Raw genomic sequence first — 12311 nt, 5'->3', positions numbered from 1 at the left:
CGGAGCTCCCAAAGATGTACAGGTCAGGCTTGGAAGTGGGCAGGGGGGCTGCTGCAGTTTAAGGAATCCATGACAGGTATGGGGGCTAGGCATCGGCCGGAACTTGGAGGGCAGAGCAGTGGGCTACACGCTTGGAAGTCACTGACCTGTCTGTAAACTGCAAGGTCCCTGAGGGCAGGGACCTGTCTCTCACTGCCAAGTCAGTCCCTGGGGACCTGAGTGGCCCGTACACAGCAGGTACCTACTAAATGCCGGACACCACCCCCCCCCCCAGCAGGGCCCGGGACACAAGGAGTTGCACCCCACATTCCTCCATTCATGCCCGTCGCCATTCATGCGCGCGGGACTCATTCACCCCGCGCGCCGCCATTCCGCGCCCTGTGCGCCCCGCGCCCACCACGTGCGCCCTGCCCGGCGCGGCGCGGGGAAGCGCCGGAGCAGCCGCGGCTGCGCGGGGCCGGGGCTGGCGGGGAGCCGGGCCGGGGGCGGGGGGCGGGCGCTCCCTGCGGGAAGCGGGGCGCTGGGGAGCCCCGGCCGCGGGCTCGGGCGCGCAGAGCCGGGGCCATGTGGACGGGTGGCCGGCGGCCGGGCCGGCTTCGCCGGGCGGTGAGTACCCGAGAGCCGGGCTGGCAGGGCGCGGGGCGGGGCTGGGCGGCGGGCACCACGCCGGGGCGGTCCCTGCGCGCGCCCGCGGCGGCCCTGGGTGGCGCCGGGGCCCGGGGCCCTCGCGCGGGGCGGGGCGGCCGGGCCTCCGCGGCTGCTTTGCGCGTGCGGCCTGAGGACTTGCGGAAGGCGGGTGTAGGGGGCCCGGCTGAGCCCACCCCGTTCGGGGGGCGGCCCTGGAGAGGCCGCAGAGCCGGAAGGAGACTGGCCAGGGACCGCTTCCCGAGCGTGGGCCGCGCGTGGGCCCGCGCATGCCTCGGGCACCTTCATCTCCGGCGGCCTTAGCAGGCCGCCAGCAGTCCTCCCCATGGACAGGCGAGGAAACTGAGGCTGGGCAGGCAGGGGCCCGGCCAGGGCCACTCTGCAGGTGCTGACCTGCTCACAGAGCCCCTGCACATTGGCTGGGAATTTCTGCCCCTAGCATTTCCGTTTCCTGCCTGGTTTAGAGGTGTTTCATTCCTCGTGTGTGCCCACCCCATCAGAACAAGGTTCCTTTGGGGCAAGAGCTGCGTGGGCGACATCTCGGAATCTCCTCAGGGAGCAGGATGGGAGCTGGGAAGGTCCCCTGGAGCAAGGGCTGGCTGCAAGTGACAGGAGCCATGCAGGTGTGCAGCCCTGATGGCCAGGGTTGGCCCACCAGTGCAGTCCCTGAGCACATGTGGGGGGCATCATCTTTCTGGATTCCCTTATCCTGAGGTCCCAATACCCTGAGCCCCTGGAGGCCATGGGATGCTCTCTTAGGTTCTCTGGGCCTCAGTTCCCCCACTGTCCAGGAGTAAGTGGTCTTTGCTACTCTCAAGTCTAGGCTATGAGAAGGTCTCTAGGAGGAAGCCCCTTATCTGTGCTGTGTCTGGGCAGCCCAGTAGGGCAAGTGGCCTTTGGGGACGGCTCTGCCTGGCATCTGTGACAAGCAGGGCGGGGAGGCAGCAGCAGGGCCTGGCAGCCTCCTGCAAACCCTTAATTTTCCCACAGCTCACTATAATCAGGGCGGCTCTGGAAAGCAAGCACAGTGGCAGATGCAGGCGCAGGGCGAGGGGCTCCTGAGTAGCACCAAGGACCCTCCCAAGTTCCTGTCTCACATGTGTTCATTCCTGTGGCCTGCTCTGTGTGCTGGCTCCTGGGTAGTGAAGTGGGAAGTCAGGGATGCCTGGGGCCATGGCCTGTAAGAACTTCTCATAGGCTGGAGGTCAGGTGAGGGACCCACATAGGCCAAGAGCAGAATTCAGTGTGAAGCAGTCCTGATAAGGACTTTCCTTCCTCTCTCTCTCTCTCTCTCTCTCTCTCTCTCTCTCTCTCTCTCTCTCTCTCTCTCTCTCTTTCTCTCTCTGTCTCTCCTCTCTCTCTGTCCTCTGTCTGTCTCTGTCTCTGTCTCTGTCTCTGTCTCTGTCTCTCTCTCTCTCTCTCTCTCTCTCTCTCTCTCTTTCTCTCTCTCTCAGCCTTGAGCATCTGGTTGGCCTGCAGTGGCTGCCATTTATAGAATACTGACTGTGTACTGGGTATCGTCATTAGCACCATCCCCGTAGCAGCATCCCGGAGAGTGAATGGATGGATAAGTGAATGAATGAGTGGATGGGAGAGAGGGACAGCAGTCAGTCAGCAGGGCTTGGACACAGTCCACAAGAATTCCCCACAGCTTACAGGAGAAGACCCACAGGCTAAGCTGGGGGAGATGAAGTTAGCGCTGGCTTAGCAGGAAGAGGCTTGCAGGGAATGAGAAGGCGTGAGTCTAAGAACCACAAAAAAGCATCTTGCAGAAATGCTCAGTCGAAGGCCAGGGCAGCCCTTCCAGTTTAAGACTCTGATGGTCAGAGCTGCAAGCTCACTGTGTTGGTCCACAGTTGTCCCAGGGTCCCCTCTCACCTCCCATCCTGCCTCAGAACTCGTCGTGTGACTAATGGAGAACTTTGGACAGGGTTTGAAGCCCTAGGTTCCAGTCTCTGTTCTGCACTGATTTGCTGCGTGACCTCATGCAAGGCCCTAGACCTCTACAGAGCCTGGTATCAGAGGTCAAGCCCCTAGGACAGACAGCCTGAAGAGTGACTCAGAGCAGGCCCCAGCAGGTGACTGGTGACTGGCAGCTGGATGGTGCTGTCCCTGTTGGGTCAGTCTTAGGAATGGGCAGATGGGAGAATGGGTTGAGGCATCCTCTCTGCTCACCTTGCATAGTTTCTTTGGACACACACTATCACTTGGGCAAACCAGCCTTCAGGAGTTCACGGTCTAGCGAGAGATGTAGATCCTAGCCAGCATAGCAGGGAATGGGAAGCTATTTCTATGCCCTAGTAGTCAAGAAGAGGCCAACAAATGAGCCTGGGGGTCAACATGGAGCTTCAGAGGGAATCTCCTTCAGGAAAGCAGCAGCAATCCAGCCCTAGGCTGAGCCAGTGAGCTGTGAACCAGGTTGGGAAATGGGGTAAGAAGAGAAGTGAAGAGACCATAGGTCATACCACTGGTGGTGCATGCTGAGATGGAGGGGAGGGGAGATAGTACTGATGGGCGGGGCAGCGAGGTACTGATGGGAGTATGCATCAGGACAGACCAGTAGTAGGTGAGTAGAAAGCTGGAGAGATGGATGGAGGGGAGGAAAGCCTGGTGGTTATAAGAGAAAAGGAGATGTATGGGAGCTGATGGAAGAGCTGATCTAGAGAGAGGACCCGATGGGTTGAGGCCTGAAGGCAAAGTGGATTGATTTCTGGTCTTGGGGCAAGATAGATAAATGGATTGGGTGGTTGTATAGATGTCAAGGGATATGTGGATACAGAGCAAGCATCAACATGAGTGGTTCTTGTCATGGGGGGATGGTTGTGTGAATGGTTTCTGAGTGAGTGCTGGGGTAGGCAGGACCTTGAAGGCCTGTAAGATAATAGAGGTAGAATCAGATGGACAGAGAGGTCCGAGCAGAGCGGTGACCGTGGATGACATGTAGACCTAGGTTCAGAAGGGCAGGTCTGTGTACAGATGTGCACACATCCACCCATAAAGACAAGTCACGGGAATGGGACACGGTTGAGCGGGTGGCCGACAGATCCAGGAGTGAGGCTGTAAATGATGGCTGGATAAGTGCTTGTCAGCGGATGGCAGGTGCAGACCTGAAAGGCTGGGTGAATAACTACAGGACCCGTGGGTGGAAGGCAATTGGCACAATGAGTAGGTGGAGCATCAGGCCATGCCCTCTGGGTGCCACTGTCTGTTCATGTGTCACCCTGCTTCAGAGACTGACAACTGAGCAGAGATGGAGGAGGGTCAGACCCTCATGCTGAGTCCCCCTGAATTTAGGGTGGCGGTGGTGGTGAAGAGCAGCCAAGCCAGTGGCCCCTGTGCTCACCTCACCAAGGAGTGAGCTCCCCTGTACATAAATTTAGGGAAGCATGTAGCATTCATGATGTCCCGTCTAGAGATGAGCAGCCAGCCTAGCAGTCACAGGGGGCCTTCTCTTGAGTGGTGGTGGGGGGGGGGGGCGGGACAGGGGAACACTGAGGAAGGTCTAGGTGGGCTGAGCTCACTTCCTCTCTGAGGAGTAAGAGATGGTCAAATCTGAGTGACATAAGCCACAGAGTAGGTGTGAGGTGCAATGGATTCTGATAGCCAAGAGCTGTGGCTGTCTCAGAGGATCCCCAAGCTATCGGGAAGAAGCTAAATGTCCCAGGGGAGTTTTCAAAATTGCTTCTGTGAAGGGGAGCATGGGACACATTTGATGCCTGGAGAATGCAGGAAAGAAGCTGTGGTCTCTAGGGTGCCTGCTCCGTACGTGGTCTGTGCTGGACCATGTGTATTTCCCAGTAACCTTACCTCATCCCAGATCATCCTCTGGAGACAGAGTGGCTGTCACCTGCCTGTAGATGAGGCCTCGGGAGCTGCCGTCTCTGCCTCTCCTTCCTCTCCCCAGGGTCTTTACATCGCCTATGAGACCAGGTACTCTGTGCCACCATGATGGAGAACAGACCTACCATACAACCCACCAGAGGGAGAGTGGTGCCCCAGGAGCAGGGATCCACTCTTGAGATAGTAACCCAGGCTCGGACTATGAGTTGTGATGGACAGCAGAATCCTCAGGGCTAAGAGCCAGTAGGTCATTATGACAACAGAAACTCATCTCATATGATTAGAACTCAGGAACAGGCTCAAAGGACCTGCTGGCCAGGGCCCCAGGCCCTCGAGGGACTACACATGCTGGTGCCACAGGCAAATGAGAGCCCCTGCCAGTGAATCCCAAGTCCTGCTGGGATTCATCACTCTTCCTACTGCCCTGCTTACCCTGCAAGCCTGGGTACAGTTAGATCAGGGGGTACAGCTTGGATCCTCCAGTCTGAGGGGTCTGTTCTATCAGGTGACAAGGTAGGGATGGAGGAGTGTTGGGGATGCAGGAGAAGCTGTTGGATGTTGTGGCAAAGACACTGTGGTTCTCCCAGGGGCTGGAGATTCTTCCACACATCTTCATCCAAATTCCAGCCCACAGTAGGCTCACATCAGGTTGGGATGCTACTTGTGAGCCAATATCTGAACTTGCATGTCTTTCACACTACCCACTCATTCACTAACTAGTTCATTCATCCATTCTCTACATCCCCCTCCAATTATTCATCTACACATTCACCCATTCATCCATTTATCAGTCCACCCACTCCCTTACACACCCATCCATCATCCTCTTACCCATTCACCCACCCCACCAGTCACAACCTTACATACCCATCCACCTTCCCATCTATCCACTCATCCACCCACCATCATCCGTCTACCCACTCATTCATTCATTCATTCATTCACCTATTCATAATTAATTTATCCATCTACCTACCTACCCATTCATCCATCTATCTACTCATTCCCTTACTCATGGGTCCATCTACCCATATATCCATCCACTTGTCCATTCTTTCATCCATTCATTCACCTACTTATCCATTAGTCTATCCATCCACCCACCTATCCACTTATCTACCTACCCACTTATCCATCCATCTACCAGTTCATTCATTCACCTATTCATCTATTCATGTACCCATTCATCCACTCACTCCCTTACAAAGCCATCCATCTATCCATCCATCTACTCATTCATTCACCTACATATTCATTAGTCTATCCCTTTTCCCACCTATCCATTCATCTACCTACCCATTTACCCATACATTCACCCACCCATCCATCCATCCATCTATCCATCCACCCACCCACCCACCCATCCATCCATCCACCCACCTACCCACCCATCCATCCATCCATCCATCCATCCACCCATCTACCCATCCATCCACCCATCCATCCACCCATTCATGCATCTGTCCATCCATCTGTCCATCCATCCATTCACCCATCCATCCATCCACCCACCCATCCATCTATCAATCCACCCACCCATGCATCCATCCATCCACTCACCCACCCATCTATCCATCTACCCACCCACACATCCATCCATCCACCCACCCACCCATCTATCTATCCATTCACCCATCCATCCACCCATCCATCCACCCATCCATCCACCTATCCATCCATCCATCTATCCATTATCTGCCCATCTGTACATCCATCCATCCACCCATCCACCTACCCACCCATCTATCCATCTATCCATTCATCTACCCATCTGTACATCCATCCATCCATCCACCCATCCACCTACCCACCCATCTATCCATCTATCCATCCATCCATCCATCCATCCATCCATTCACCCATCCTAAGGGATGTTAAGCCTGTGATATGTGTTAGGTGCAGTGCAGAGAGCTGGCGTTCAAGTGAGAGCCACAGAGACTGAGCAGATGACTGCTGGGGGCCATGTCATGAAAAAGGCAGTGAGTATGAAAGACACTGTGGCAGGCATGTCTGATCTAATTGTGGGGACAGCAGGAGACAAACTACGGCACTGGGGCTCTAAAGGGTAGTCAAAAGTTAGATGAGGAGGAGAGTGAAAAGTTAGATGAGGAGGAGAGTGAAGAGCAAGCGTGGTCGTTGCAGAGGCCCCTGAGGCACACAGAGTTCAGCACATTCCTCTGGGTGGGGTAGGAGGCAATGGAAGGAAGGCCCTGGATCTTCAGAGTTCTGTAAGCTGGGTGGACATATGATACGCGTCACCTAGGCTGGGATTTACAAAGCTGGTACTGCCACATGTGGGAGGCAGGTGATCACAGGGTTGCAGGTGAGTCTTGGTGGCTCTTGGAGCCTGAAAGGTGATGGTGGAGATGGTGGAGAGGTGGTCAGGGTAGCACAGATCTAATTGCAGTTTTCCCACATTGGGCAGCTGAGCCCTCAGGGTGCCGCTGCATGCTGAATCCTGCGGCCATTAGGCTGGCTATCATGGGCTTCAAAGAGGAGTCTAGCAGCACCCAGAAAGCTGGAACGCTGGGGGCTCGCCCTGCAGCATCCCAGCAGGCCTCCAGGTGCACTGTGTGGTCAGGTAGTAATGGAGGCTGCCAGCTGGCTGAGGGCCTGGGCTGCCACAGCTTTAGTTTCTTTTGAGGCTCAGAGGTGGTATAGTTGTACAGCTTTCCTGCCTTTTGGCTCTACCCCATGTCGCTGCACCTGGGCCATCACTACAAGTCCCTGCTCTAGAGTTGGCAGCCACCACCACCCACCCTATCCCTGTGTATCTCAGTGGTGCACGGCCACTAGCAACCAAGTCTAGAGTAGCCATGGCTTAAGCAAGGCAGAGCCATCTTTCTCCAGTTAAGGTGACAACATGGGCAGGAGGTATAGGGCTACTGTGAGGATCCAGTGGTCAGCAAGGATCCAGCTTTGTTTTGCCTTTCTGTTCCTCTTGTCTTTGCATATGGCCTTTGCCACAAGTGTGCTTCATGGTGCAATGGTTGGAGCCACAGCTCCAACCACAGAGAGTCAAACAGTGAGGAGGAGCGGGACTCTGAAGGACATGGGGAAGCTGCCTGACTGTGTTAAAGACCTCCTCCCTAAGTGATGCACCCGGGGTTCTTATAGCTCCCTAGCTGCAAGGGAGCCTGAGGAATATGGGCTTTTAGTTGGCCATCTTGAATCCCAAATGAAAATGCAGGTTGGTTTGTTTGTTGTTGTTGTTGTTGTTGCTGCTGCTGCTGCTGTTTTAGGAAGGTAAGATGTGTGTACCTTTGTGTGTATGTGCATCTGAAGGTGAGAAGTTAACATTAGCTGACTTCCTGTTGCTCTCCACCTGGTTCAGGTAGGCTGGCTGGCCAGAGAGCTCCCGGGACCCACCAACCTCCCTCTGTCTAGTGCAGGAGTGACAGAGAGCTCTAGCCACTCTCGCCTTTATTGTTGTTGTTGTTATTATTATTAACTTATTTACATCTCAATCAATCAAAGCTTCCCCTCCCTTCTCTCCCCCCACTTGTTCCCTCTCCCCTCCAATGCCCTCTTCCACCCCCCCCTCCTCTTCTCCTCAGAAAAGGCGTAGGTTCCCATGGATATCAAAAAAGCCTTGGCAGATCAAGTTGCAGTAGGACTAGGCACATCTTCAATTGAGGCTGGACAATGCAGCCCTGTTAGGGGAAAGGGAGCCACAGGCAGGCAACAGAGTCAGAGACAGCCCCTGCTTCTGCTGTAAGGGGTCACACATGAAGACCAAGCTGCACATCTGTTACATATGTGCAGAGGGCCTAGGTCTATCTCATGCATGCTTCCTGGTTGGCAGTTCAGATTCTGTGAGCTCTTATGGAGCCAGGTTAGTTGATTCTGTAGGTTTTCTTGTGGGTGTCCTTGATCTCTCTGGCTCCTTCGGTCCTTCCTCCCCATCTTCCACAGGATTCCCCAAGCTCCACTTAATGTTTGACTGTGGGTGTCTGCATCTGTTTCCATCAGTTGCTGGGTGAAGCCTCTCTGATGACAGCTCTGCTAGGCTTGCAAGTTGAGCAGAATGTCACTAATTGTGCCAGAGATGGGCTTCCTCTAATGACATGGGTCTTAAGCTGGCTCTTCCCTCCGTTTCTGCCTCATCTTTATTCCTGCACATATTGTCGGCAAGACAAATTGTGGGTCTAAGGTTTTGTGGATGGGTTGGTGTCCCAGTGCCTCCTGTGATGTCTTGCCTGGTTACAGGAGATGGCTGGTTCAGGTTCCATATTCCCCACAGCTAAGAGTCATAGCTAGGGTCAACCTCGTAGATTCCTGGGAGTTTCCATTGTTCTGGGTTTCTAGATTGTCCCAGAGTTGTCTTTCCCAGTACTCTCTGCCTCTGTCCTCCCCGCATCCTCCCCTTGACACCGTCACTTCCAACACTCCTTCCCTCCCCTCTCTCCTCTCCCCTCTCATGTTTATATGGATACTTATCTGAACTGAATTCAGCTCCTGATGTTTGCACTCTACCCGCTGAGCCATCTCCCTGGAGATGCGGACTCTTAGGAAGAGTTAGTAGGCACCTGTGATCTGGTCCTTTTGCTGCAGCTATGGTTTCGCCGTGCCAACGGCGTGGTATACGGAGTGGTAGTTTTGTCTGTCCTTCTGTCCCCACTACCTAGCTCCAGCCATGGCATCCCTCATCTGCCCACCGGGCAGAGCTGAGAACATGACCTTCTCTCTCTGGCACTGAGCTTCAAAGCTCAAATTTAATGACAATCAATTTTAGGGGTGGGGCCACCATGTGCTGGCATTGGGTCAACGAGTAGGAGGGCATTGGCTGGTCATTGTGGCCTGACCCAAGGGGGAGGGGGTATGAGCGCTCGGCCTGTGGAGACAGATGAAGGAAAGCATGACGCTAGAACGCCTGAGAAGGATGCTTACTGGAGCCAGCTCCCAGGCCCGAAACCCTGACCCTCCCAGCTCTGGACGGATAGCTTCCAGCTCCCTCCTGCCTTCCAGGAAGGAAGCCCACACGAGGGAGATCCACAGCCACACACAGAGCCCCAGCACGGGCCCAGAGAACACTGTATCCCACCCAAGCTGGGAAGCAGGTGGCTGTAAGGCTAGGACACTGAGGTGTCCAGGCCCTCCTTCCCCAGCAGAATCCCCTAGCACAGGCTGCAAGCTTGCTGGGGGATCCCTTGCCCGCTTGAGCCGCCAGCGGGAAGCCAGGATGCCTTTCTCCAAGTTCCTGGATGAGGTCACTGTGCGCGTGCTAGACCCAGTGACCCTAGAGGGCTTCAGGGGTTCCCAAGGCCACAGCCAGGAGCCCTCTCCAGGTGACCACAGCTCCAGGCCAGCCCAGGAAGCCCAGGCCAGAACCACAGCTTCAGAGGAGAAGGACCTGTCTCAGAGTCCCTGGCATTCCTTGGAAGCCACAGGCATCAGGGGCCTGGGCAGCTGCGAGCAGGGAGATCCAGCACGTTTCCCCAGCCTGAGCGGGGTGAGTCCCGATCTCATGCCCCATTTCCCAGCATGAGCCTGTCTGACCCCCCTCATCATACTATTCTTTTGTGATTTGTATGAAAGAAGACCATAAACACCCCAAGCATGAATCACTAAGGTGAAAGTTTTGGCCCTGACTTCAGAGTAGCAAACTAGGTCTGGGATCTGAGGAAACCATCCTGGTTACAGTAGTAGAAGCATTGCTGGGTCGACCAAGCCTCCTCGGATCACCACAGGCTCCTAAAGATACCTTATGTACCAAGGACAGTGCTCATTCTATAGTTCTGGTCCCTTCTCTGCGGACTCAGTTAGCAAAGTACTATAGCTACCAGGACAGTCCACGGTCTAGGAAGAGGTCTACGTGCTTATTGGCTCATCCTGCTCTAAGCACCTGGATGGCCTTCCTCATTCTATATTCCTCTGTGTGCAGGGAAGGACACTGCAGAACCCACCCTCATGGCCTCCAAGTGGCCTGCCTGCAGAGCCAGTCCTGGGGTGGGACATGGGCTTCTCTGCTTCTTAGAAGTCCCTAGAGCCTCCCCCAGAGTCCACCAGGGCCAGCTGCCTGCTGTGTGACAGGATGGATCTTTCTGGGCCTCGGCTTTCCCAGCAGTGCATGTTCTCCTGATCATGCCCCCCCCATCTCCTCCATGAAGTGCTATTAGTCAGGGACCCCCACTATCCACAGCCCTGGGCTCTGTATACATTACGCCTCCACCCCTACGCCCTGCTTCTCAGGACCATCAGGCTCCGGGGGAGTTGCTGACACCCAGGCCTCTCTGGAAGGCTTTGTCCCAAGGCTCTAATTACAACCTTCGGGGTGGCACATGGAGAGAGGTTGTACCCGAGAGTCTTGGGGACCTGTTAGGCCAGGGGTGCATGGTGGGGTGGGACCAGCCTGGCTCTCAGCAGCTCCTCCAGGGAGGGAGCAGGCGACCAGCATGTGGTGGTGGGTTTTAGTCCTTCCTCTGTCCTGTCTGCATGAGTGACCACAGGTAGATAAATGAGAAGTCAGTGTAGACAGTTACAGGAAACCTCAGCTGCTACAGACTTGGGGCTGAGGCTCACTCATAACCCAGTGACTTCAAAGCCAATTTCTGTCTTTCTTTCTTTCTTTCTTTCTTTCTTTCTTTCTTTCTTTCTTTCTTTCTTTCTTTTTTTTTTAAGAACTAAAGTGTCACAAAGAAATCAAGAGACACAGAGGCAGTGACATGGTAGGGTAGGATTGTGACAATACGCTCGATATTGAGTGACCTAGAGCAAGCGACTCCTATGGGTTTGGAAAGAGCCTGTCTCTGGGTGCTAGGTGCCTCTGCAGGGCGGCTGCTTCATGCCCCCAATCTCTTACCATGTGGGAATGTGGGACGGAGTTGCTAGATCTTCCAAATTTTTCAGTAGAAGCCAAAAATATGGGTTTTAAAATGTAAACTCTTCCAATTTTTAAATGTTGGCTCAAACATTTAAAAAAAAAAAAACGAAAGAAAGAAACCTCAAACAGGCCAAATACAACATGCTAGCAGGCCAGATTTAGTCTGGTAGGCCAGTTTGCAGGCACAGGCCCCAGTGACAAATGTAATAGGGTTGCAGGGGGATCCCTGTGAGCCCATAGAGCCCAGAAAAGTCCGAGGAGGCAAGGACTACTGTACCTAAGAAGGGTGGCTCGCCCCTTCTTGGGCCAGCGCCAACCCATGCTAACTTGCTAGGCAGCCTTGGAAGGGTGTTCTCCTTGCCCCCACCAGCTGAGGTTGCCATGGGGACCCTACAGCACAGACAGAGCCTGGGGGGGGGGGGTTGCCTAGGGATGCTAGATACTGTCCTCAACTCTCCCATGACCCAGCCATGGCACAAAGGTAACTTCTCATCCTCCTAGAGACACCGACCCCTGGAATCTGCTTCTGGACACCATGGAGCCTATAGGGATTGTCCTGGCTCCTGTGACCTCAGTGGGCTACATTGACCAATGCCAGGGCATAAGTGGCACCTCCGGTCTGCCACTCCCAGATCTGCCTTTTCTGACCCTGTTCCCCAACTCCAGGTTTCCATGTCTCCATTAGTGCCTCCCTCCAGACTGTGCAGGCAGCTTCAGACCCTCTAAACCAGAGTCCCGTCCTCCCTCATCTGTACCATCTCCAAGCAGTCTGCATCCAAGAGCCTTTCCAACTCCACACGGTCCCCACCTGGCCTGACACGGGAGCTTCATGTAGACTCCTGGGGTACCGAGTGTTCCCAGCTCAGGTAGACACTGCCATTCCCCAACAGTGGGACTCAGCACCCAGCCCATGTTGATTGAATGAATGTAAGAATTTCCAGGAGCAAAATGAGATCCGTTGGGGAGAGTCCTCCCCCAAATAGCCATATAAAGACTGGCTTTC

The 12311-nt window shown here is 54.6% G+C and overlaps 1 protein-coding gene across 2 annotated transcripts in view; it reads left to right on the top strand.

Moving 5' to 3' along the window:
* The first annotated feature begins 527 nt into the window (after positions 1-527).
* The window catches only part of Begain (brain enriched guanylate kinase associated), a 36003-nt gene continuing 24219 nt past the window's right edge, over positions 528-12311 (top strand). For both annotated transcript variants that reach the window (XM_029484311.2, XM_021179369.2), the window contains exon 1: positions 528-606. In XM_029484311.2, coding sequence (XP_029340171.1) covers positions 565-606 — 42 coding nt within the window. In that variant the 5' untranslated portion in view covers positions 528-564. The remainder of the gene's footprint in view (positions 607-12311) is intronic.

The sequence above is a fragment of the Mus caroli genome, unplaced genomic scaffold (assembly GCF_978045245.1).
Source record: "Mus caroli unplaced genomic scaffold, Mus_caroli_1 scaffold_14, whole genome shotgun sequence".
Taxonomy (NCBI): domain Eukaryota; kingdom Metazoa; phylum Chordata; class Mammalia; order Rodentia; family Muridae; genus Mus; species Mus caroli.
Note: the sequence above shows the minus strand (reverse complement) of the source record. Positions and strands in the feature narration are given on the sequence as shown.